The following is a 27,533-nucleotide window of genomic DNA, read 5'->3' as shown; positions in this document are numbered from 1 at the left end:
ACAACTCCAGAGGGCACTGCTCACAACCTGGTCTTTTGAGTGGTGCCCTCGAAATTCTGCAGTGCACAGCTTACACAGCTGCATTTGGCAGCCCGGTTAATGTTGTTGCCTATGGACTGAATGAAGTGCATGCCCGTTTCCCCCACCACCTGCTCTGTCTTCAGAGTGCTCTGTCTTGACTTGGGGGGCAAATCTGTTTCTCAAGTGTTGGCCTCTGTGCTCCCCCCTGAAGTCAGTCTTCCTTAACTAGATTGACAACTCTTGTTCATAATGAAGCCATCTAGTTGGGGAAGTGGAGCAACTGGGAGAAGGGAGAGTATGAGGGAGCATTTAGAGGCGGTGTTTGGAGGTGAGAAGAAGGAAGGGGTTGAAGAGGGTGGAGAGGGAAGTAGACACTCCAAATGGCCAGGCTGGGAGAGCAGAGTGGGGTGGAGGCTGAATGATGCATTGCTATCCAGCATGGCAAGATACCTTATCCATCCAAGACTGGAAGGCCCTCATCTGGGACACAGTTGAAGGGATGGTTTGGACGTGGGGCTGGCTTACGGGAGTCATCCAGGCCTCTTCTACCTCTGAGCTCCTGTGAGGCTTTGAAGAGGTGTTGGTGAAAACAGCTTGGTCCAACATTTTCTTTTCATCACATTTATCCTGGGGTTTCATCCATGCTATGCTACTTTGCAGGCCACTTTTGGGTCAGAGCCCACCTTCCTTGGTGGAGGAGAAGGAGACTGGATTGGGTCTCGGGGACTCTGGCTTCCCTTCTTGGCTCTAGAAGGAGCTGTGAGACTGTGGGCAAGTCACGTAAACTTCCAATCCCAGCAGTCAAATGGCAGAATTCATTCAGGTGGTGGTTGGGAATGTGGCAGGTAGGAAGCTTCTCTCTCCAATGTAAGTAAAATCTTGGTATATTACGTGCCTGTGGTTGTGTTTTTGGAATTTTCTCATTTGAGAAAATATGAATGAAAAATTACTAATTTAGTGATGTTTGCAAGTAAAGTTTGGTTTTGTTAATATTAAAATGTCCTTTTACATTAGGAAAGTAGTTCTTATATGAGCAAGGCACATGATTTATTAATTCTATGAACAATGACTGCTTGGGCCCTTGCCTGCTCCTCACCATTGGGCTTAGTGACTGTCGTGCCGTAGCTCTGTGACCTCTACGGGTCTGAACCCTACATGTGGAAACCCCTGCTTTGTCTGCCCAACATGGGTAAGCCGGCAGCATTTGGGCCATGTTTGACCTGTACGTGTGTTTTGCTTGGCCCACACATAGACATCTCAATTTCCAGCTTCGCTCTCTCTCTCTTTTTTTTTTTTCTTTGAGAGAGAGAGCGAGCATGAGAGTGAGTGCAAATGAGGGGCGAGGGGCAGAGGGAGCGGGAGAGAGAATCTTAAGCAGGCTCCATGCCCAGTGTGGAACCCGATGTGGAGCTCGATCTCATGGCCCTGAGATCATGACCTGAGTGGAAACCAAGAGTTGGATGCTTAACTGATTGAGCCACCCAGGTGCCCCAGAACTTCCAGCTTCTCTTAAACAGTCAGACCCTGTAGCAATTCCAGGCCCATGATAGTAGATGGCTGGAGCTGAGTAGCCCCCCTCCCTTCAGACAGGACACACAGCCCTCAGCTGGAGTCCCTTTGTGATTCATGACTTGGCAGGGAAGCTGTTGTAGTTGGGTGTGTGACCTTTGATCTAGATGTTTTGTAAAATCCTTTCCTGCTCTATGGGGCCGTGATCTAGTGGTCTTTGAGAAAGAATCCTGAATGTGACCATAGTACGGTGTGTGTCTTGGGGGTCGTGGGGCAGACCCATCTAGCAGGTGGGATATGAGTGAGTCTTTGGCTCAGGCATTGATAGGGTCCCTTTCACGTTCAAAATGAGCTTGAATTGACCATAAGATTTTTGATTTTCGTTGTGGCCCTGGAGGAGTCAGCTTTAAGCTGTCACTTGAACAGATAAGTGATTCATAGTAAAATCTCCCTTCCCCTTGACAGTGGAGGGAATGACTTTCTGAGGCACCAGGATTTTCGCTGGCAGTTGGTTTCAGAGAAACCAGTTTATGAGACTCTCTGTTCTCTTCGGGGTCAGGAGCCCTTTGGTCATGTGGCCTTGTCCCAGGCCTGTGGCATTTGTGATTTGTAATGTGCCTGAAATGCCCTGAAAGAAGAAAGAAGGTGTGCTAAACCAGAGAAGGGGATGGACCCCAAGCGGAATGTGGGGTGAAGGGGAGAGAGGGCAAGAGACAAGAGTCAGAGCCATGCAGCGCCCCCACCAGCAGTGGTCCTGATACCCAAGATTGCTTATGAAAGGCCAGGCTCTTGCTGCATGCTCACGAATGCACAGAAACCTTGCCTGAAGTCACACAGCCGGCGAGGGGCGGGGCTGGGATTCACACCAGGCAGGCTGGCCCCGGAGTCTGCTTTTGACCTCTACACGATTCTGCTTCCCTAACAGTTGTTCCGGCATTTGCTTCAGGTGTCCAGTGCCTCGGTGTGTGGATGGTGTAGGCGGATGACAAAAGGGGGTCCTTAAAGTTTGCAGAATTACCAGGTGGCCCGGCAACTTGTTTCCCAGTGCCTCTGTCTTGCATTTCTAGGCTACATGCTTGCTGGTATTAAATTGGTCTGCAGACCAAGGTGAAATCTAGTTTTTGTACATGCATATGCTTAATGGACATTTTCATCTATAAAAAGATTTGCAGTATTTGTTTTGGGCATTGCCATTTCTACATAAATGTGTTCTGAATTGATTTTTAAAATTAAATTGCATCTGTAGTAGATAAAACCTCTCACTTCTCTTTCTTCAAAAAATCTATTCCTGATCTCATGCAATCTGAGACCATGCTTTCACACATTTTAATGCTGAATACTCTGTGATTTATTTCTCCTTCTGAAGATAACATGTTTGAGATAATTCTATATTTCAAACAAACTGCATTTCTTAAGTGACAATTCATTTGATTTCCCCTCTAAAAAATCCTTGGCGCATAATTATTGGTCTCAGTTTTGGGATAACCAGTGTTCGACTTTGAGGTGATGTGATTTTACCCCCAAGCATGAGAACTATGTTTTCATTAATCTCCATTTTCCTAGGTGCGGCAAATGTAACGTTTCTAACTCACTTTTTGAAATATGAAAAGTAGCTTGGGGAATGCATTCTGTTCCTTTAGCTTTGGAGATTTGGGGTTTGGATCTGGTTAGGAACTGGGTTAGATCCAAGGTTTATGGTTTAAGGGTAAAGGCTGAAATGAACAGATGTCATACGCTTGTGTATTCGGGGCAGCCTGGGATGCGTCTGCCTTTCTTTCTTCCCCCTGGAGTCATACAGTGTGAATATCTGAGGCTCTAATGGGATACCAAGCCCCACTCTTGCTGTGTGTGCATTAATTAACGCATTAGGCTCCGAGGAATGTGCGTGAGGAGTGTCTGGCTCCCTTCTTGGTGTGAAGTTAAACAGAAAGTCCTGGGTAAGCATTTGGGAAAGATTCTGAACACCGTAGTCCTCTTGCTAATTTTAGCTGCTCTGTTTTGCAGTTGCTGATGGAGAAAGTAGGTACAGTAGCCTATAAATATGCCAGGTTCCTTAGGTGGTTGCTATTTTGGGGACTCCCGGGGCTCCCTCCTAATATAGTTAGTTGTCGGGACCAGCCGTGGCTTTAGGTGGGGAAGAGCCGGCTCGTGGGTGAGAGTGCGTGCTTCCTGAAGGCAGGTCTGACTCTTGGGCACGTCTGGTCACTCCCTCTCCTTGGGTGCGGTGACAGACCCACAGGGGTCATTGGGATGATACCACTGACGCATTGCCAACTAGGAAATGTGGTTTCTTTGACTTAGTTCTTTGGTTCTTATTTTGACTTTTGGTTTCTTTTAACTATTAACTGCCTTATCCAGAGCCTGCTCTTTAGATTGTTTTTTTTTTTTTTTTTTAATTTGCAGATATGCATACAGGTAGCATTGTGTAGCTTCAGCAACTGCCATCCTGCCAGTCTGGTTTCAGTAATCCCCCCTAGGCCCAACTTTTCCTTCCCATTCTCTTCCTCCGTCCTCCCTTTCCTGTCCCTCCCCTTTCCTGCAGTGTTAACACCAGATCCAGGCATCCTCCTTTTCACCTGTCAAGGTTAGCACACACCTGTAACTAGAATACCTTCTTTTTTTTTCCACATAAAAATCATGTGAAAAGTTGTTTCAAGTGTTAGAAGCAAAGCAACAAAATTAATCACCGTTCTCAGCATCATCTAATACCCAGACCATGTCTGGCTTTCCCCCTGTGGTGTCAAAGATGACTTTTTTTTTATAATAATATTTTTTTTATTATGTTAGTCACCATACAGTACATCCCTGGTTTTTGATGTAAAGTTCGATGATTCATTAGGTGTGTATAACACTGGGTGTTATACGCAAAGATGACTTTTAAAAGTCCCCCTCCTTTTCTTTCTGCGAGCTATTGGGTTGTGGAAGGAGCTGAATCATTTGCCCCAGGATTGCTTTAAAGACTGTTGCCTTGTTCAGCTTGTGTTTCCGATAAGCTGGAAGCTAGATCTGGAAGACTTTCTACAATACTTGATATGAGGGGAACGTACTATTAGTTGAGTACGGGAATTAGGGGGACTTCCTCCATAACCAGGTAGACTAGGGGTGGGATACGGGTGCAGGCAGCCAGCCCAGCTGATGATCAAGGCGTTAACTGTGGAGTAGTCTAGGTTGAACAAAAAAGCTCAAACCAGCTGTGAAGGAGCTGGTCTGCAGTATGATGTGGAGAGAGGGAGAGATAGCATCTCTCTGGTTAGGAAGCCTTTTCCAACAACTTCCCAGTGATCAACAGTTCTCAAGCTATAGCTTGGCAGAGGGTTGAACGAAGGATTAAGAAAGGGCAGGTGAGAGAAAACAAGGAAATGAAATGGGTAGAGAAAGAGAAGCGGTGTGGGTAGTGAAGGAGGCTGGGCGCGGGGCTGAGGTTCTAGGGATTTCACCACGGTCCCTATTGAGACTTCTCCCAGTTGCACGACCACAAAGTGGCAAAGAGCAGCAGCCAGCTTCCTGAATTTACGGACTTGTTCAGCTTCCGAGGCAGCTGCTTTGATGGGGACTGGCAGGCACGTCAAGGTGAAGCCCAGCTTGCAGGAAGAAAGTCAGCAGCAGGCAGTGAGTGTGTGCTCGTGTGAAGGCCTAAAGAGAGATGCGCCGGGGAAAAGATTGATTCCAGGCGCTGCCCCTGAGGAGCAGTTGCCGGACTGACTTGTAACGTTGGCTCCCAAGGCGCATGGGTTTGAAGGGGGCTTACTCAGAGTCCAAGACATACGGTCTTCCTTTCTCAGCAACTGGTAAGATGGACTCAGGGCCATCGGAGAGGAGAACTAGTGTGTGAAAGCGGTATTAAGACGTGGGATAAAGAGAGAGAGAGAGACAGACAGACAGACACAGAGACAGACAGTGAGATGGAGGGAGAGCAAGTGACTGACTTTTGTAGTTGTGTGATGCTGGGCCAGTTACTTGACACTGCTTTGCCTCAGTTTCCTCATCTGTCAAATGGAGAAAATCATCATCATCATCATCATCAGGCTAAGTGAGTTAAGCAGGCTACATGTATAAGGTACTCAGAACTATGCCTGGCACCTCGTAAGTATTCATTTAAGTTCCTAGAAGAATGTCTGACATGTTACAGCACTTTGTAAATTTGGGTTAGATGGATGAATGAATGTGAGCCATTATGCAGAGATAAGGCATTATTTTTGCATGCTTGTATTGGCTGATGCAACGCAGATAGGCGTCAGCAGTGTGAGTAAAGAGAGTTACAGTTGTTACCTCGGTTTCAGGAGGTGTATATACAGGTAAAATTAATCATCAGGTTTACAGTGGCCTTTACCTAGCACTGGAAGCACATCTGAAGCCAGGCATGTGTGCAAGCTGGTCATTTATGTAGTTTCCACATCCTCAGATGCCCCCATGCTGCGACTTTGGGGCGTTCTCCTCTAAGAGCTGCTGGCACTGTTCCAGGTCCTGGGCAGCGCCCCTCTGCGTTTATCATAGATACGTGTGTTGTCTCTCATTTCCCCATGGTCTCTCAGCTCTTTGAGGGCAGAGTCCGCAGTGGTCCAGGTGAAGAAGGTGATTAGTAAATACGGGATGACGAGGTCAGATACATATTCAGCAAGACAGGACAGTTCACCCGAGTTTTATTAGAAACATTGCTTAGAACACATGTGTTGGGGAGCTGCAGGGAGGTGGATAAGGGAATTTTCCCATCCCCTGTCACATCTGACTGTGTGACCTTGCACACCTACCATGGTCTCTGGACCCTAGGCATTGGCCCGGGTGTCCAGGAGATCTCACAGGACTACGAGACGTGCCCTCCACCTGCCGTCAGGCTGAGGACATGGGCCAGGGCAGACTGAAAGTTGAAGGAAGTGGGAGGTGCTTTGCGCTCCGAACCCAGTGATGGCCCAGGGAGCACGTTCTTTGGACTCCAGTCAGGAATGTGGCCTGGAACTGAGCAAATGGAGGTTTTCAGAAGAAGTGAGCAGGCAGCAGACACACATTTTGCATAATACACGAACTACTTCCTTTGCTGGCAAGGTGAGGTGTGTCTCACTGAGACCTATGAGGGGCTACAGCCACCACTCCCATCTTTGCATCAGAGAGCCTGGAATTGGAGTCAGAACCTGGACTTCGTTCTGGTTCTGCTCTGTTAGCTGCATGGTAATCTGGCTGGAAGACCACTTGGAGTTGGAAGACCTGTCTGGCACTTCCTTACCCATCTCAGTTCCCCCAGCTATAAAATGTGGAAAACGGCAGTACCGTCTCTGCAGGGTTATTGTTGAGTGTGAAATGAAGTGACAGGTGACACTATTATTAGATGTGTGAACTTGGAGGGGACTCAGGAGTCAGCTTTCTCATGAGCCCATCTCTGTCCTCAATGGTGATGTGGCCTCACCCCACTCTGCTTCTTCAGAGCATCTCAGGCAGATTGTGTGGCTTTCCAGTGAGTTCCTGGAGATGAGCAGCATTCAAAAAGTCCAGTTCACATCAAAGGCAGTTAAAGCTTCTCTCCCTTACCAAGCATGGGAGTCTTGGAATCCAGCGGTGCGCAAGGGTTAGCATCAGCATCCTCTGGTCGTCTTTGGTCCTTGCTCCCTCCGAGTCTGGCCCCACCAGAGTCAAGCAAGGACCATAGGATGGAGACGTTAGACAAGAGGCAGAGCCTTTCGCCGAGCTAGAATATTTGGCTCCCTCCCGGCTGCCATGCTGGCCTTTTTGTAGGGGCACATTAGTGGTTCTTTAGAGATGTCCATCCTCCCTGCTTGTCCTCTTAGGGACCTCCCCTGGGACCTCTCCCCGATGCTCTGTCCAGCTGACCTCTGTAACCCCCCCCACCGGCTCCTGCCTCAAGTCTTCTCCGCCAGCCGACCTTCCATTGTCTTAGGCAGTGTCCTTTCTGAAGGAGGCTGGCTACCTTCTGAGCTATCCTTCCGGTCCCTGGGGAAGTTCATGTAGCCTTGTCCTCCAGAGTGGTCCCCACCACCCGCTCTTCCCACTCTGTCATCCTGGCAGCTGCTGCCAGCCTCCTCCAGCATCTCCAGGTGAGGGGCAAGCTCCTGGAAACAACCATGCTCTGATCCAGAAACAGCCCAGGGCCGATGCGTGGCCTGAGCACCTCTGCAGCGGTTACCGGGGTGTGTGGTGTCATTTCCTGTCCTTGCAAGTACAGGCATACCTCGGAGACAACCTTGCAAGTACAGGCATACCTCGGAGACAACGTGGTTTGCTTCCAGACCACCACAACGAAGGGACTGTTGCAGTCAAGTGAGCCAAATGAATTTTTTGGTTTCCCAGTGCCTATAAAAATGATGCTTACGTGATACTGTGGTCTAGTCAGTGTGCAATAGCATTATGTCTAAAAAAACAATGTACATACCTTAATTAAAAGCACCTTATTGCTGAAAAATGCTGACCGTCCTCTGAGCTTTCAGTGAAGTGTAATTACTGAGCACAGATCACCATAACAAATACCATAAAATGAAGAAGTTTGAAATATTTCGAGAATGACCAAAAGTTGACACACAGATGCAAAATGAGCAAATGGTGTTGGGAAAACGACACCAGTAGACTTGCTTGACACGGGGCTGCCACGAACTTTCAATTTGTAAAAAACACCGTATGGTCACATCACAGTAAAGCGAAGCACAATCAGACGAGGAATGCCTGCACCCCCGTCTCTACCAGGGCCTCTCTCCTGCTCTCTCATGGGGAGGGGAGGGAGGTGTTACCTTCTTTCCCAGGACCCCCACTCACGCCGCCTCTCTGGCCTGCTCTGCAGTGGGCTCTCACAGCAGACCCTGTGACGAGGGACCTCATGGTGCCTTTCCTTAGAAAGTGGGGGTGTTGATCATGTCTTGTTAGTGGTGCCCGCTCCACAGGACACGTCCAGTGAGTGTTGGCTCTTACCATTGTGTAGCTTCCGTGGGCTTCAGTCGTCTCCTCTGAAGACTGGGGCTTATGGTAATAATCCCTACTCTGCGGGCTGCTTAGTGCCCTGAATGTGTAGGAAAGTGTGGTGAGTTGGTTTTGTTTTTCCGTTTCAGCCTCAACAGAATGGGATCTCTCCACGCATGTTTAAGGCCTTTGTAAGCAAGAGCCACCCCGAATTCTCCTCTAATAGACAGCAGGATGCCCAGGAGTTTTTCTTGCACCTGGTGAATCTAGTAGAGGTGAGTAAGTCAGTCTTCGGAAATGTTCGAAAGGTTGTAAGAAGGGTGCATGGCGCCCAGGGTGGTCCCCTGTGGCGGGGCCGGGATTGCCCACCCCAGCCCCTTTCCCCGGTCTGTCACGGTCCCAGCTCGTACTGCCTTGTGTGGCGTGATCCCTGCTCATGCCTTCTTTTGTAGCACTTCTGGATCTCTCCGTTCTCCTTTTAATTTGTACTTAAAGGAAAGTTTGTCTGTTATTTCATCTAAAGTTTTTTGGTTTTTTTTTTTTTTTTTTGGCTCCATGACAAAGCTCCTTAAGAGTCTAGTGTGGTATTTGGTGTCCTTGTGCCACCACTCAGAGATGGTCGTACTTTGCTCCCAGCAGAGTCGAATCACATTCTGTGCTGTGGTTTTTAAAAGCTACCGGGAATTCGTGATTAAAGGCTTTCTTCCCCCTCTTAAAAAACAACTTCTTTTTTTCTGATTACAAAAATGTTCTCTGTGGAAGACATAAAAAGGCACAAAGGAGAAAGTCAAAATAGCCAGTGGTAACAGCCCCTACAAATAAGCAGGGCTAACATTTTGGAGTCTGACCCACCAGTCACTTTCCGGGTGCGTTTGTTAATTCCCGCCGTGCTGTTTTAGAAGCACTGCTTTCCACATAAGGTGTTGCGAATGTTTTGCCACATCATTACATATTTGAACGTAGCATGATTTCTTTTTTGTGTATAATTTACACCAATGCATTTCCACAATCATATCACGTGCCTTAATTTTTGCAGGGCAGACCTTTACTCTCCCCCCTTCTTTTTCGTCTGGCTCCCTCACCCCCTTTCTTCTGATTCCCTTGAGGTCAGTTCCTCTTTCATAACTGTTAGTGGCTGCATCATGTTCATTCACACGATGAACTATAGTTTATTTAACCAGTCCCCCGTTTTTGGATATACGCCTGCGTTTTGTTATTAAAGTACTCTGGCGACCTGCCATGCCCCAAGGAATGCTTAGTAACGCCAGATCCACATATTCTCTCTTGTGCCAATTTTTATTCACGGCTTCATGTGCATATGTTTACTAACCTGATCTAATCTAACCTTCAGAGGAACCGCATTGGCTCAGAAAACCCAAGTGATGTTTTTCGGTTTTTGGTGGAAGAACGTATTCAGTGCTGTCAGACGCGCAAAGTCCGCTACACGGAGAGGGTGGATTACCTGATGCAGTTACCTGTGGCCATGGAGGCGGCAACCAACAAGGGTAACGGTCCCAAAGTGGGAAATTGGCGATGTGCTTCCTCCTCCGAGCGACACACCCTCGAACCGGAGATAATGCGGTTTAGTCACTTCTAAGTCGTGTCAGGAGGAGACCCAGCCCAGATGGTGTCTGGTTCACACGTCTCTTTTCCTCTTTTCCTCAGTCCCCATGTGCCTTTCTTGTGAGAAGAGTCAGATGCTTCACGGAGGGTTTTTGTTGGAGGGATTTTGGGTAGAACCTATTTTACTATAAATTTGACCAACTGGTTGGCTTGGAGTCAGCTTAATTTGGGGGAACATTATTTGTAATTATAGATGTGGAAAATTCTTTAACGTTAGCACTCAAGAGTTGTGCCATAAATTCTGGGGGAAATGATCAGAACTGCATTTTTCGAGGTAAGACGTTCTAGCAGTGATCTCTTGAAATAATCCGACTTTGGCATATGAGTATTGAAGACTGCTCCTGTGGGAGATGTAGTGGGGCAGGGCTCTTGTAGGAGTGAGGCCCATTTGAAGGGTCTTTGGATTTCGGAAGCAGGAAGAAGGTAGAGGAACTGCTGGGGTCTCGGGAAATTTTCTTCAGTCAGCCTGTCTGGTTCTTCCCAGGCAGAATAGACAAATGGTATTTTTTTTTTTTTTTATTTGACAGAGAGAGAGACAGCCAGCGAGAGAGGGAACACAAGCAGGGGGAGTGGGAGAGGAAGAAGCAGGCTCCTAGCGGAGGAGCCTGATGTGGGGCTCGATCCCATAACGCCGGGATCACGCCCTGAGCCAAAGGCAGACGCTTAACCACTGTGCCACCCAGGCGCCCCACAAATGGTATTTCTTAGAATTAACATTTAGAAGCAGAAAAAGATGAAATGTCTGCTATATTGTTGTGTCCCACGAACTGGTCATTTCTGCAAAGATCTGTAACTCACTGGGTGGCCTTCTTTCTTCTTTTTTTGGAGGGGGCGTTCAGTATATTGTGCTAATTGAAAAGCGATGATTATGATGATTTTAAGATGAAATGATTTCCATTTTCTATAAGCTCGTGCAGCTTTTGGTCAATTTCTTAATTCTTATCCATTATATAAGGGAGAAATGAGGGTAGAGGTCTGTGGTTTATTTCCTTTTTAGAATTAGGCTTAATTGTTTTCTCTTGCCAGCCTCTGGGATGTTCTGCTCAGTTCTGTGATCCTCTCTAACTCAGTGTTTATAATTTATGAGTGGTAACTATTCTCTTTCAGAAAGATTTATAATTTAGTCTCTGGAAGTTGATTGTTGGGAACACCTAATGCTGGCATCCTAGCTATAAGTACATCATAAACTGATTGTGGACTGGACAATGAATTTTAAACCCGTATTCAGAAGTGCTTAAGAAAACACGTAGGTGCATAAGGGTGCCTAAAAACTGATAAATCAGGAGTGATTTTTTCTTTTTTGTAAACAAAAGGAATTCCCAGAAAGACCCATTCAAAACTATATAAAATTTTGACTTATAGGCTGTTTCCAAGAGCAGATCTGCTGACTCCTGGGAAGTTGATAATGTGCTGTCTTTTTTCCCCCTTGGTATTTAATCATTTGAGTAGGAATCGTGTAGAAAGGCCTTCTAGGTTGGTAGCTCTGCTATCTGACCTTGTGCGTAACCTCAACCCGAAGTTGTCTGGGCAGTGTTGGTTAGAATCATGGGCTGAGTGCAGTGGAGGACTGTGGTCCCTATAGTTCATCTTGCCCCTTGGTCCATGACCTCTAATCAGAATGAAGAGATGACCCTTGGGTCTCCTTCAGTGTGAAATTCTGTGGTGTGAAGACTTCGTGATTGGAAGGTGGCATTGGGTAATCCCAGCCTTGACCTCTGGACCAGGTTCCTGCATCACTCGCAGCACGTGTGAGGTCAGAGCCTCCGATCTGGGCTGGAGTTCACAGGTCCCTGCTGTCAGTCTCAAAGGGGAACAGGCAAAAAATATGAATGGTTCACAAAGCCTGTTGGCGCCCCTTTAAAGATGGCTTGAGAACAGCCTTTCAGCAGGCTTTTCTGCATCCGTGAAGGGCAACAAGTAAGCAATCCTGCCCTGGCCCAGACATCTGCAGAGAGATTGACCAAAGAGGGTGTTTTCCACTTCAAGAAGATAGAGTACAAGGTCATTCATTTGCTCTTTTTCTCAGATGAGCTGATTGCCTATGAGTTAACGAGAAGGGAAGCGGAAGCAAACAGAAGACCCCTTCCGGAGTTGGTTCGTGCCAAGATACCCTTTAGTGCCTGCCTTCAGGCCTTTTCTGAACCGGAGAACGTAGATGATTTCTGGAGCAGCGCCCTACAAGCAAAGTCTGCGGGTGTGAAGTAAGTGCGCATGTGTGTTCACTTGTGTGTTTGTGCTTGTGTGGTGGTAGTGGGGTGAGGAGGGGCCCTTTGAGAGGTGGGGACTGGGTAGGGGAGAGGTGGTGGGGTGTTGTACGAGTCTGCGCACGCTTGCTTGTGTGTAGTGAGATGGGGTTATGATTCATGCAACCCTAATGGTCATAGAGCTCGCTTGTGTGAGGCCTGTCCAAGAAACCAGGCTTATAATCTATGCTGTGTGCTAGAGAGGGAATGTCTTCTCTTCTATTTATTTATTTATTTTTGGAAGAAAGTTGTGGTTTATCCTTTATTAGGAATTTGCTTTTTTTTTTTTTTTTTGCCAAAAACTCCCCCGAAACCCCCACCCCTACTACCACATGGCAAAAATGATATTAAAAAAGAGATTACAGAAATACTTAAGACAGTCTTCGATATTTAAACTCCACTGTGATCGATTTTAATTCCATAATTAAAGACTTGGCTTAGTACGTGGTGACCGGGGCTCTCGGAGCATCTCGAAGTGGACATAGGGCTTCTGAGCATCGTTCAGATGAGCTGCTCAGGGTGTAGAAGAGCCTCTGTTTCCACATCATGCACCTCATTGTCGGGTACATAAAATATTTTTTTCCCCACTTGATTAATTGTTTTATACAGTCAAGTCCTTGCCAATGCACATCGCACAACTGGAAAAAGAGCACTCAGAGTGCCATAAAATGAAAGGAGGTCTGAAAGTCTGGCCCTGGGAATTTTGCTCCTTTTTGGTATTCTTTGGCCGTCCGTCCTCCTAGCTAAAACGGAGCTCTAGTTGATGCAGCGGGGTGTGAGGCGTGAAGAGCCACGGCTGGATGTTTCTCCCCCCTCGAGTAGCTGGTTCTCTGCAACAGCCGTCGCTCGGGATGCCCCTTTGTTTCAGATGATTGACTTCGTATGTTAAAAATGGGAAAACACAAAGACTTTATTTCAGAAGTGTAAAAAAGGCCATATTATCTTAAAATACTTTTTAAAAATGTTGTTCGTATCCAAATGAGATTGATAATAGTCCATTCAGTTATCAGTTATCCATTGTGGAGTAAGTTTTCATGCTAGGATTGCTCAGTTATGGGATCTGTGTGTGTGTGTGTGTGTGTGTGTGTGTCCTTACAGAGAAGTGTTGGTGAGCTGGCATGTTCAATGCGTGAGATTCACTTCACTGCAGCCTGGACACATTGGGCAGTTAGACATCTACACACTATCTTAGTGGTAGACCCGATTTCTTTCATTATTTTCCCCCCAGCTTTATTGAGATATTGATGACAGTATTGAGATATTGACATATTGCTGCATATTGAGATGAAATGATATTGTATAAGTTTAAGGCGTACAACATGATGATTTTTTTTTTTTAACTTTAGTTATTGACAATAGGTGGGAGGTTCCTCAAAGATGGATTCTTTTCTCTTTGTGCTTTAATTCTGATTCCACGTGGGACATAGAAGTGATCAGGGCACCTGACCACCTAGAAAGTCCCCAGCATCAGGTGTAAGCTGCAGAGTGTCCTTCATTCCCTGTCTGCTTAGCCACCCTTTTCTGCTCTTCAGAAAAGTAGCCTCATGTCTTAGAAGTACAAGGTATGACATAGTCTCTGGCCCTTCAGGAAGGAGCCTTCTCATCACTTGGGAAAGGCCCATGTTAAAACGGAGTTGGAAGGCATTAGCTTTCTAGAGTCAGAGGCTCTCACCCCAGGGCAAGTGGTCAGGAGATCTGGATTCTTCTCCCGTGTCCATTTCTCAGCTTATGTTCTATCCTCGGGCAAAGTCACCACCCAATGTCCTTCTGCCATCTGTAATGGAGGAATGATGCTTGCTTACCTGGTTTTCTCCTCAAGTGCTACGAAATATTTAGTTGTAGGCAGTGCGAACATAACTATATAGGGGAGGGGTTTCTGCTTTCTGTAATCCTTAACAGTAGATATTAAATGTAGTTTTCCTTTTCCTCTGTCTTTTATACATACATGTGGTCTCATGGTTTTATGTATATGAAAAAAGTTAATACTGGATGTATCCAATTGTTAGTAATTGAAAACTGGTCTTTGTGGAAAAAGAGAAAGCATGTTTTAGGATAATAAAGCAACTACCACTTTTTGTCCACTTATCATTCCAGGTCATGTGTTAAGCACTTACCATCAATTATCATTTAATCCTCTTGATATTTACTATGGGGTAGGTGCTATTATTCTCCCCATTTTATGGATGAGGAAATAAAAGAAGTAATTGGCCAGTAAGTGGCAGACCTGGAATGCATTCAGATCGATTGAGTTCGAAGTTTAAACTCTTAATGCCTCTGTTATATAGTACCCCACATTCCTGTTCATGCTTGCTTATGCTCATATCCTTGTAATCCTTATATAGCCTTGCATATTCCTTATTAGGCCTTACCATGTTTCAAATATTAGTTTTGGGGACGCCAGTTCAGTGGATTTCTAAAAGGGTTTTTTTTTTCTTTCTTATTTCTAGCAATATAGACATGATCTCCTTACTATATGTTTGGAGCCTTGAATTTTTCTTGTGTCAGACCCAGAGCCTAAAAGGCCAGTAAGAGGCAAAAGGTGTCCTTTTTGTAGATCTTTGGTTAGTATGGACCAGACATAAAGACTCTTCTCTTAAATAGTCCTGAATGGACTGTTTCTGGGAAGAATATCAGTATTTGGAAATTTCATTCATCTAGCAAGTATTATTGCTCACCTGGAATATTCTAGGCAATGAGTTGAACAAGACCTAGTTCCTGCCCTCCAGCAGCTCACGGGTTAAGGGTCAATAGGGAGAGATTTTGTCTTGACTTTTATCATTTATGACGAGGAGAGCACAGTGTGGGTTTCCAGAGCACAAGCTTTAGGTGGACGGGCAGTGTTTGAATCTTAACTGACATGTGACCTTGGCCCAGTGACCCTAAGCTGCTGTTTCCTTATCTGTAAGCGGGGATGATAATAGTACTTTCTTCATAGGGTTGGGCCTGAGGGTAAGGAGAGATAAACTGTGCAAAGTGCTTTGTGTAGTGCCCGGAGCAGAGTAAGTGTATGCTATAATTGTTATAACCATTGTTTTTATCTTTCCTTCCTTTTCTTGGCTTTGGGTCGTAAGGTTTGACTGTGGTTGATTAATTATCATATTTTCGACATATTTAATGGAAAGGACAGAACTGTATTTTTTTAGTTGCCAGGTTTTCAATACAATAGACAATCTTAATTTCATGGAAAGGGACAGTTTATATTTTTTTCTTATTAAGGCTTTTGTAGTGTTTTTGCCTCAATTATAATTAGTGAACAGTTGATATAGTTTAAATAATGATAACAGGTTGTCAATAGACAGCACAATAGTGTTGTCAGGCACTATTCTAAGCACTTTGCTGGCTCATTTAGTTCCCATAGCAGGTTTTGGAGGTAAATTTGCTGTCTGTCTACCTAGATCTATTTGAATGACTTACATTCTAATGGTCTTTATTAAAGATATAACTTTTCAAGAAAAATTTTAATTTCCAAGAATGAATTTTAGGAATGAAAGAGTAAGTGGTGCTTACTTTGCTAGATTTCGGTAACAAACTTGTTGTCCCAAACCTGCAACTAATGAATGCAAATTATTAATTTTGACATTATTTTGAACAAATATATATTGAGCAGTAGTTACTACCTGTGTAATTTAATTTGAGACCCTGTAGAGGCTACAAAAATGAATAAAGTGCATTTACTTAACAGGGCAAATGTAATGTGGGTGTCATACAACCTGATTTCTGGTACTCTCAGATTGGTAGTTACCCACAGCAAAGGGATGTGTTAAATTACCCACCCCTCCCCCACCCAACCTGGCCTCCAGTTCCCTGTGCTGCCCCTTGCCCCCTGGTATCACCAGCTGATTTACTCCCCCAGCTACTGACCACAGAGCAACTGCAAGAGTCTTGGGGCTTCTGAACCACATTTTGGAAGTCATTGATTTACTGATGACTTTTGGCTGATCTTACTGTTACATGTTTTCCAGCTTTTAAGTTGATGGGATGAGAGGAAGAGGTCAATCAGAAAGGTGACATTTTTACATTAGTTGAAAAAACTGGATGGCATTTGTTGGATTTTGGTGAAATTAGGACTTGGCTATATTTAAGTAAGAATGATGTTTATTACTGCTTCTCAGAAAATAGGAAAACCTAATTAGAGGTAATATGATAATTTCTGAAGACTGAACCAGGATAATAATAGATAAATTCCTTAGGATGGTTAATCTCCTTTTTTTGAAAGAACTCCCTTAACATTATTGCCTATAGGCTTCTACCATTATGATGGAGAATTTGGGATCCAGAGACGTTAAGTGACTTGCCTGGGACAAAAAACAGGTCAGCAACAGTCTGAGTCAGTGTCCAACGCCTGGTGGATTCTAGCTCTTTTATGACAAAATAATCATGCGAATTTCCTAGGTATACATAGTATATATTCTAGTGTGCCAAGTGGTTTCACATCATTTCATGAACATTGCACAGCTCTGGAAGGTAGATATTATCAATAAATCTGTTTTGTAGATGTGGAAATGGAGCCTCAGGGAGGGTCAGTGATTTGTTCACATTTGGAGTGAATTATGTAGCATATCTTAGACCCAAATCCACATCTTCTGACCCTTTTTTTGGATAGTGCTCTGTCCCTGTACTGTGGTTTCTCTTCTACACTAGGGGGCAGCAATACACTTGTATTTGCTTTCTGAATTCTGGGAGGATGCATTCCAAGTGGAAGGTGATGGCTTAGATTTGAAAAGTCGAGTTTGTGGGGACGGTGTTCTAGAATCTTTTTATTTATTTATTCGTTTATTTATTTATTTATTATTTATTTATTTATTTATTTATAAAAAAGATTTTATTTATTTATTTGACAGAGAGAGACAGCCCGGGAGAGAGGGAACACAAGCAGGGGGAGTGGGAGAGGAAGAACCAGGCTCCCAGCAGAGCAGGGAACCCAATGTGGGGCTCGATCCCAGGACCCTGGGATCACGCCCTGAGCCGAAGGCAGACGCTTAAGGACTGAGCCACCCAGGCGCCCCTAGAATCTTTTATTTTAAAAGATACATATAGTATTTGCCTACAGCTTATTTTCTTTCTTACATATACCTACTCTATCCACATTGACACTGACGTAGAAATGGTTGTTATAACCAAGATGATACATGTGGAGAGAATGAGCTGGAACTGGGGCATGGATTTGGTGTACTAGGTGAATAGTCTGCATAAAATTGTCAAAGCAAAGTCCAGGCAATTCCTGAAAGTTTGAAGGGAAACTCGAGATATTGACTATATGTATTAATTTAAAAATTTAAGGTTAAGATTAAGATATTTAAGATACTTAACTAAAAAGCTAAATCTGAACCTTAAATCTTTAAATATATATATGTATATGTATGTGTATATATGTATGCGTATATATACACACATACATACATAGATACCCCTTTAGGATCCATGGATTTTAGATACAGTAGTATTTTAATGAGGCTTTGGCATTTCCAATAGTCAACCTCAACCAAAGTTCCACTGAATGCTCCTCAGGCCAACTTTGTGTTGTAGGATAGTGATTCATGGGAGGGGTGGCTGGGGGGTATGTCAGGATTGCTTGGGGAGCCTTTCAAACCATACATGTAAGCACAGAGCAGACGCATGCCTGCACACTCCTGCAAATGTAATATGTGTGTACACACACACACACACACACACACACACACACAGTTGACCCTTGAACAACACAGGTTTGAACTGTGTGGGTCCTTTGGGCTTTTTATAGTACAATGCTGTATTTTCTCTAGCTTATTTTATTGTAAGAATACAGTATATAATACATATAACCTAAAAATGTGTGTTAATTGACTCTTGATATTATTGATAAGGCTTCTGGGCAGCAGTAGACTATTAGTAGTTAAGTTCTTGGGGAATCAAAAGTTATATGTATATTTTTTACTACAAGGCAGGGGGTCAGCACCCCTAACCTCTGCATTGTTCAAGGGTCCACTGTACTAAAATCTAACAAGGGCTTTAGAAAAAAACAAATGTCTATGGTTGAAAATACTTTTCAGAAATACAAAGCCCCACAGCAAAGTAAAAGTGTAATTTTGCAACATGCTCCAGATCCCTCTCAAAGGACACCGTTGTCCTCTGTTAAACACTTTGTCCTTGTGAGAAGGCCAGGACGAGTGACTGGGGTGGGTGCGTGTGTGTCAGCTAATGTCTGTTTGCGTGTTCCTCCTCTTCGGTGCAGTGGCTGGCGCGGCCAGGTAGGCCTCGGACAATCAGCTTGTGATGCTTCAAAAACTATATTCACGATTCTTATTGCCTTGTTTCATTGATCTAATCCCCTTGTGTTTCCCAGAACATCTCGCTTTGCCTCATTCCCTGAATACTTGGTAGTGCAGATAAAGAAGTTCACTTTTGGTCTTGACTGGGTTCCCAAAAAATTTGGTAGGTATCTTTTGCATGCTTTTGCTTAAAACATCAAGTTAGCCATTGGAAAAAAATGGCATCTGAAGGGGCCCGTGTGGTTGGCTGTCAGAAATAGTTCCATGTCATTCATTTCCCATCATCCCCACCTTACTCTTTTGAGTCAAGAGCATAAGATACGCACTGACAATGAAAATCACCCCATGTTACCCATCCCTCTAATAATGCATTCTGGAATGACTGGGCTCCAAGAGTGAAAATGGGACCCCCATGTTATCAAATGAACAATGCTTCCCAAACTTTAACATGCATACAAATTACCTGGGCTCGTGGCAGAATGCAGGGGCTAGTTCAGCAGGTCTGGGGTGGGGCCTGGGAGTCTTTATTTCTCACAAGCTCCCCGGCGATACTGGTGCTGCTGGTGCTGCTGGTCCAAAGCCCACACTTGGAGGTGCAGGTAACCGAAGATACATGCTCCTCTTAATAGCTCTCCTCGGCCTCCGAAGCAGGCAGGTGTGGCTAATCACAGTCACTTACAGCATACAAATTTTATTAATAATAAAATGAGTACAGTCAGTTGCATGAAATTGTCAAAAAAAGGATTTGATTTGGCTTCGTTGGGCTTTTTTCTGGCTAATTTTAAAGGCCCTTGACCCTTGTTAGAGGTCCGAGTTTTCCAGGCAATGTGTAAGAACCTTTTCTCCATCATCAGGATCCAAAGTCAAGGTGTTATTAGGCGGTCCCCCGTGCCACGGAAGGATGTACAGTTTTACCCTTTGTCATTTCTCAAGCAAGCCCCTCAGACTGTCTGCCAGTCTTTTAAAGGTTTTATGTTTCTGAGTGCTTAAAAAACGACAACTCAGGCCTTACACTGGTTCATGAAGCACTCACCGGCTCATCTGGAGAGGGTAGGTAAAAAGAATGTGAAATCGGCAGGACTGATTTCCCCGGGAGCCTCCAGCACTCAGTTGCCACGGCCTTTGTTTGCCACGTGACAGGACACAGGGCCGTGGCTGAGTCTGCGGCTCATCTTCGATTTTCCCGGTGCAGCGATTTTGTGGGCAGGATGCTCACCACTCAGCCTGTCCTCTGTGGACCTGAGAGGTACCTGAGAGACAAGGCTGCTTTCTCCTAAAGCCTTGCAGCTGCTTTGGAAACAGCGTTCTTATTTTTCGCTGTCCTTGGAATTTCCGTAAAGGGTAAAAAATTCAGATCAGATTTCATAGACTTGCTGAATTTAAAGGAGCCTCAAAGCTTGCTTTAATGAACCTGAACTTCTCTGTGGAAGAACAGTTGTATTGATTTTGTGGGTCAGACATTATGTTTGTTTTGTTGTCCCCTGAGATTGACAAAAAATTTTTTTACTAAGCTTTTTTCTTTGGATTGTTGTTTTAAACTAGGATTTACATACCTGGCCTCATAACTGGTTTTGGGGATAGTATTTTCAAGTCCTGTTTGCCAGCCCGAGAGACCTATTCCACGCCAACATTTGGACCCATTTTTCATTATTATCTCATCTGAATAGAATACTAAATCTCAACAGGCTCTTAGACCGATAAATTTTGTATTTGAGTAAGTCAGCCCAATAACAACTGACCTGAGACGTTAAAAAACATTTCCCAAGACTAATACACTTGAGATCGAATTTATTTCTTTAAAACTTCATTCCTTATTACCTTGGTGAGACTGATCACTGCGGCCGTCAGGCTCTGAGAAAGCGCGTAATCTAGGGGCTGCAAACTCGACGGCCTCAGATGGACGGGGGATGATGCGAACGATGGGGTACATTGGATATAAGGAACGTGTAGCCTAGCGAACTTGGTCTTTCTTGGGTATTTCCGCTTTGGATAAAGACGCGGCTCAGAAAACCATAAAAATCAGAATCGCAAATATGCCGCTCAGGGTCACGGGGACAGTCGTGAGCAGTGGGCTCTGTGTCTCGCAGTCCTGTGGGGCACATGTTATCTAGAGTGGAAGCCGAAGAGCAGCCCCAGGGCACTTGTTACCATATGAGAATATTTGTTTTTCAAAATAATCTGGAATGAAATCTTCTGATTTAAAAATTGAATTTGTTTCCAACGTTTTAAAAACATCAGACATTCTGTTTGCTACCACTGGTCTTTGGGCTCCCAGTTTGCACCCTCTGGCTTGTTCAGTGTGAAATGCTCTGTCCTTTCCCCCGGTTCTCCATGAAATCTAACTAGTCTCAGTGAGTCTGCTGGTCCAGGGATCTACTCCAGGGGCCTGAACAACATTCCCTTAGCTCTGCCTAGAGGTGCTTGCTTTGGGGGGCGATTGTGGGTTTTTGGAGAGTCCAGCGAATGTAATCTCTCTCACTTTGTAGATGTTTCTATTGATATGCCAGACCTACTTGATATCAACCATCTCCGAGCCAGGGGGTTACAGCCAGGAGAGGAGGAACTTCCGGACATCAGCCCCCCTATAGTCATTCCTGATGACTCAAAAGGTACCACCTTCTGCCAGGAGGATGTTCTCCTACCCTCTCCCCACCCCACCCCCAGTGGAAGAGTCTCTTCTCATCCCTTGGCCATCTGCCTGTGTTGTGACCCATCATCGACACACAGTAGTGAGGCCTGGCCGCAACTGTAAACTTCAAGCCGACATGGGAAGAGGGACAGACCCATCATGAGTAGTTAAAACGGACCTGCAGAAATCACTGGCAATAGAGGGCAGCAAATCTCCAATAAAGTTTTTAGGTTATGTTGCCTCTGGCGTCCCTCTCTCCTTCCCTCTCCTTAGGGAAGAGAAGGAGTGTGCTTTCAGTAGGCTCTCAATCTTGAGGTGCTGTGTCATGTCGGGAGTACCTCTGGATAACCCAAAGGGGAAATTCAGTAGTGTGCGTTGGTTTAAAAATCTTGACCACATTTCACCTCCCCAGCTTTGTCACTGTTTCATAGCAAGGGAGGAGTTTGCCCTGTGAAGGTGAAATTTTTGTTCAGAATACTTAGCTTTTTCAGGGAAAAGTACATGCAGAAAATAATTGTTTCACTTTTGTGGATCCGAGGACAGTGTCCAAAAAATCTCGGTTTCATTTTTAGCTCAGTTACTGATGAAATCAGTTTCATTCTGTTTCATTTGCTCACCTGTTTACTTAATGTTCACCTTTGTAATCAGTTGATTAGGTCAATTAATGGTGATAGAGCACGCTGGGCCCCTCTTCCACAGGTTTCTCATCAGTTGAACATTGAATATTATTGGTGACCATATTCAAGTGCAAAAGAAGGGTAAGGTGAATCCAGGAGGAGCAAGATAGGATTCAAGATAGGCCTCTATGTTCCATTATTCCATTATTCTCGGACGCTAAGTCAGATGTTAAATTGTAGAGTGTGGAGAGTAGAGAAGGGACCTGCATGCGGGACCCTCTGGGTTATGTGGTATGCGTGGCCCATTAAAGGGGCCAGAGAGCAGAGTTCACTGGGAGCATCAGAGGAGTACAGGCTGGTTTATTAGCACTGCTCCTGCTTTCTCTGATGTTCTTAACAGAATCCTTAGTTTGTAATTATACGAAGTTCTTAGAAATGCAGGGAGATAAATTATTTAGTTCATTAAGATGATAATTATGTTTTACCTGGTTGAAATGTCTGAAACCTGTCTATTTTCACTCCCTACTGTAATGATTTCATGTGCAGGCTGGGTGTGGTGGGGTGCTGAGGGGTTGACAACAGCGTGGGATCCCTAGGGGTGAGGGATTAGGGATTGCCCTGCATGGACTCTTTTTCTTTCTCTAGAACTCTTTGCCATGCTTTGGTCTCATTCTCTGCCTCTCTGTTAATTTCCAGATCGCCTGATGAACCAACTGATAGACCGTATGTATCTTTCGAAATTTTTCTCAGTGTCCTACAGTTGTCATTGGTCTGACGTTTATCTGTGGGAATTTCATAAAGGGGCATTGTTCTCTGCATGTGTGTGTGTGCAGCTTTTCCTGGGTGGGAATGACTCTTTGTCTGCAAGTTGAGTTAGCAGCACATGTAAACCGGACGCACGGTGATTAGCGGCTCTGTGGCTCAGGAGAGCGGTCACCAGCATGAAAGCCAACCAGCGCTGGACTGGAAACGTGGCCCTGCCGTTTATGACGGCAGGCTGGAAATGTGTGCTTTGCTTCTCTGAGCTTTAGTCTCCTCACATGTGAGGGTGGGCTCAGGTGGCCATTTCTTCCCACTCTGGGCACGAGTAGGGCTCTTTCTGCAGTGACAGCCCAGTGGCCAGGCATTTTTGCCCTTCTTGCTGTGGGACATGTAGTGAAGACTCATGACTGAGAGGACATGGTAACATTAATTAATACTCTTAAGGTTAGTAGTGTCATTGGATAGTCTGTTAATTTTATAGTCTTTCAGTTCCTTAATCCTCTAGGAGTTGATAACTCATGGTTTTCTGAAAAGAACATAATAAACTATTTATAGTGAATATTTGGATATTAATTAGGAGGAAGGGAGAGTGTTTAACACTAAATACTGAATCTGTTATCTACAAAGCCCTTCTGGAGACAAACTATTGTTAATTTAGAAGTTCATGTGTTTTACACTGCAAATGATTGATCACGTGGCTTAGACCTCCACATTTCCTTTCCTTGGTCGGTTATGATTTGCTCATTGCTAGAAACTGTTAGGGTCAGCGAGGGTCTTGGGAAAATCATTGCCTCGGTGAATAATCTAATTATAATAATGACAATGGTTGTTAATACTTTGGAATGGTTACCATGAGTCTTATTGCGTTTATTATTTCACAAATTCTTTCAATAGTATATAACTTTACTATTTATATAAAATCCAGATTCTCATTTGATTATCACAGTAAGAAGGGCAGGGCAGGTGACCTTTTACAGAAGATAAAACTGAGACTCAGGAAACTTCAGAGACCCAAGAGCTGGGAACAGAACCTGGGCTGGAAGTCCACAGTGTGCTTTTCAGGCCACTTGACCTTTTCTGGCATGTGAGAGGTTTGCTGGCTGCTCCTGATCCTGCAGAGGGCTGGCCTGCAAGGCTCTTGCCCCGGGGGAGGTGATGGGTGGTGGGCGCTGACTGGGCCAGAGGAGTCTGTCTCTGACCGGGAGCACTCAGCAGTTTCCAGGGTTCATGGTTTGGCCATTGATTTCCTCCCGGATCTAAGCCTGCTGTCTTATCAGCAACTACCTGTACTCAACAGGAGAAAATAGAATTATCTGGGATTGTTTGACATTTGCATCGAAACTTCTCAGATTTTTAAAGAATAACTTTAACTCTTTTCTTATTATGAAAGTAAAAAGATACTTACAAACTGGGTTAGCAGTAAGAGTCATTTATGGTTTCATCACTCATCTATAACCATTGTTAACACTTGGCGTGTATCCTTCCACTGGCCTTTACCTGTGCCTGGCTCACTTTTATTTTTCACAAAAATGGTATTAGATGTTTTCAATCTAATATGTTATTAGAGACACACATAACCACTCATTAAGCTGCACTTCTTAAATTGCATTGTAGGGAACATTAGAGTCTTACAAGATGTTGAAAGGTGTTCCATAGAAAGAGTTTCCTAGTTTCCTTACCGTAGAAATCTTTAAGACAGGACTTTTGTGTCTTCACTATGCTAATAATGCACAATGTTAATTTCTAAAGGGAGAATAGAGAATGTAGATTTTAAAACTTCTTTGGCCATAGAAACCCCTTGTTTTGTGGTTCAATAATGGCGTCTCTCTTAGAACACTAAGGTGTCATAGAACACAACTTGGGAATCATCACTGTCCTAAATCATTGATTTCTTAAAATTTGGTCTTGGAAGGAGGTTCTGTGTATCCTCCTTGTAAGAGAGAACTTTGATAAGCACATTTTCTTTTTCTTTTTTCTTTTTTTAAAGAAAGAGAGCATGGGTGGGCGGGGGGGGGAGAGTTGAGCAGGAGGGGGAGTGGAAGAGGGAGAGAATCTTAAACAGGCTCCATGCCCAGCATGGAGCCCGAGGTGGCGCTTGATCTCACGACCCTGAGATCATGACTGAGCTGAAATCAAGAGTCAGGCGCTTAACTGACTGAGCCACCCAGGTGCCCTGATAAACACATTTTCAATATAGTTTTTATAGAACAGATATTTCCAATCCTCAGTTCTACTGCTACTATTCAGTTCTACTAATTGCCTTTTTGGCAGAATTTTCAGTAGATTAGAGACCTCAGATGTGGAAAACATAAGGGATGTATTTTGTGCTCCTGTTCCCCTCTAGTTGTTGGATAATTTGAGGGCACTATGTAGGTTTGCATGTGTGCACACATGCACACACATATGTGTATACATGTAAGCACACATGTATATGCATGTTCAAATGTGTATACATAAACATACAGATGTGTATATATACACAGGTACACATATGTATTATAGACACATGTATTTGTGTTTACACATACATATATGTATATACACATGCCTATAGGTTTTTATGTATATTTGATACATTATATATACATACGTGTGCATATATGCATACATGTATACATACACATATACATACACATACACATACATCTCCGCCAATATCTATATATCATTATGAAAAGAAAAGAAAACAAGACTCTCTGTGTCTAAGCCCACATTAGGTTTATAAAGCTATCTCTTTTTAATATCTTAAATGTATACCGTTACAGAACATAGTCTGTCCTTCTATACTTAACATTTGGGCTGTCCATTTCCCAGAGCTGATTATTTCCTTTGATTGCTGATACACCTAAAGGCCTGGCATAGCTTCCTGTGAGATTTAAGGAATAGGCTTTTGGGCCTGTGGATGATGCTTTTCTCTTCAGATCTCAGTGATAGGAGAGGCTGCTGTAGGAGAGGTCTTGAGAAAGATCTGAGAGGCTGAATGGTTCTGGGAATACACTCAATCTCCCCATATGAAATTAAGGAATTGTTTTTCAGTGCTTGCGTTGTCCAGGTAATTACCGTGATTCCTACTTAGGTCAAAGATATTTAAGCTCAAATAGCTTAATATTTAGATGAATTCAAACAAAATGAAGTTAAACCACCATTTATACACCAAACAAAACAGCACTTTCTTTTGATACATGTGGCTAGTGGATGAGGGGAAGCTAGGATGAGGAGAAAGAGAGATTACATTTTAAGAGAGTTTATGTTTTTACACCAGAGTATTCTGTTGTGCTCCGTAGCCTCAGAAATTGATGAGTCATCAGTGATGCAGCTGGCTGAGATGGGTTTCCCCCTCGAAGCGTGTCGGAAGGCTGTGTACTTTACTGGAAATATGGGAGCTGAAGTGGCCTTCAACTGGATCATCGTTCACATGGAAGAGCCAGGTGGGTGGTCGGAAGAGGGGGTAGCTTTGGAGTCTGATGGGCTCCTCAGTGATGCTAAGCCTTGGTCCTTCCATGTCCTCTGAGTGGGTCCCAGAAAATGCCTTTTGAGCTCATAATTTAGCTTCTTCACTCACTTTTTCCTGCCCCTTATAATTTACACTCTTAGCTCACTTTTTTTCTGCTGCAATGAGGGGGCTCTTTGTCTATGAAGCAAACTCACAGTGTTCGCCTTTACTCTTTTCTCTCTTTCTTCCTTTCTTCCTTTCTTCCTTTCTTCCTTTCTTCCTTTCTTCCTTTCTTTCTTTCTTCCTTCCTTCCTTCCTTTCTTCCTTTCTTTCTTTCTTTCTTTCTTTCTTTCTTTCTTTCTTTCTTTCTTTCTTTCTTTCTTTCTTTCTTTCTTTCTTTCATAATAACTTTCTTGAGATGTAATTCACCCTTTTAAAGTCTATAATTCAGTGGCACAAAGACCACTGGAAAGACGTGGGCTATACAGGCATGTGTCAGAGATATTGCTGGTTTAGTCCCAGATGACCACAGTAAAATATCACCTTAAAGTGAGTCAAATGAGTTTTTTCCAGTGCCTAGAAAAGTGATGTTTACACCATTCTGTAGTCTATGAAGTGTATAATAGCATTATGTCTAATAAATGTTCATACTTTAATTGCAAAGTCAGATGAAGTGCAATAAATTGAGGTCCGCCTCCACTTCTAGAAGAAATGATAAGGACTTGAAATAGAAAAATGTGCATGAAGAAATGGGGGCTGTTTAGTTAGCTTTTGCTTCTGTCTACTTATATTAAGGTAGAATTCACATACCATAGAATTTACCCATTTGAGGTGTACATTTCCGTGCTTTCTCTTAAATTCATGGAATTCTGCAGCTGTCACCACTAAAAGAACATTTTGCTGTAGGGACACACAAGCTATTTATCTTTTCATATATTGGTGGACATTTGGACGGTTCCTGGTTTTTGATTGTTGTGAATACTGCGGCTATAAACATTTTGAGTACACATTTTTGTGTGAACATGTTTTAATTTCTCTCGAGTAGAGTTGCTATGTCATATGGTAACTCCACGTTTACCTTTTTGAGGAACTGCCAAAGTGTTTTCCACAGCAGCTGTACCGTTTTACATTCTAGCACCGCGTGTGAGGGTTCCAGTTTCTCCACATCCTCACCAACACTTGTCATTGTTGTTCTTATTACAGCCGTTCCAGTGGATGGGAAAATGGTAGCTCACGGTGGTTTTCATTTGCATTTCCCTGATGACTAATGATGTGTAGAGCAACTTTCTGTGCTTGTGGGTAATTTATGAAGACATGTCTTTGGGCATTTGGAGAAATGTTTATTCAAATCTGTTGCCCATTTTTAAGGAGGTTTTTTGGGTTTTTTTTAGTGTTGAGTGGTTCTTTTCATATTCTGAATACAAGCACCTTACCAGATACATGATGTGCAAATATGTTCTCTCATTCTGTGAGTGTTTTCACTTTCTTGATGGCATTTTTTGAAGTACAAAAGCTTTTAATTTTGATGAAGTCGAATTTATCTATATTTTT

The 27,533-nt window shown here is 43.9% G+C and overlaps 1 protein-coding gene across 2 annotated transcripts in view; it reads left to right on the top strand.

The window, feature by feature from the left end:
- The window catches only part of USP13 (ubiquitin specific peptidase 13), a 105,320-nt gene that overhangs the window by 60,368 nt on the left and 17,419 nt on the right, over nt 1-27,533 (top strand). For both annotated transcript variants that reach the window (XM_040621562.1, XM_040621563.1), the window contains exons 11-17: nt 8,577-8,702; nt 9,779-9,932; nt 12,077-12,251; nt 18,616-18,704; nt 21,028-21,150; nt 22,484-22,510; nt 25,834-25,977. In XM_040621562.1, the coding sequence (XP_040477496.1) occupies nt 8,577-8,702; nt 9,779-9,932; nt 12,077-12,251; nt 18,616-18,704; nt 21,028-21,150; nt 22,484-22,510; nt 25,834-25,977 (838 nt within the window). The remainder of the gene's footprint in view (nt 1-8,576; nt 8,703-9,778; nt 9,933-12,076; nt 12,252-18,615; nt 18,705-21,027; nt 21,151-22,483; nt 22,511-25,833; nt 25,978-27,533) is intronic.

Source organism: Ursus maritimus, unplaced genomic scaffold (genome assembly GCF_017311325.1).
Source record: "Ursus maritimus isolate PB19 unplaced genomic scaffold, ASM1731132v1 scaffold_4, whole genome shotgun sequence".
Taxonomy (NCBI): Eukaryota; Metazoa; Chordata; class Mammalia; order Carnivora; family Ursidae; genus Ursus; species Ursus maritimus.
Note: the sequence above shows the minus strand (reverse complement) of the source record. Positions and strands in the feature narration are given on the sequence as shown.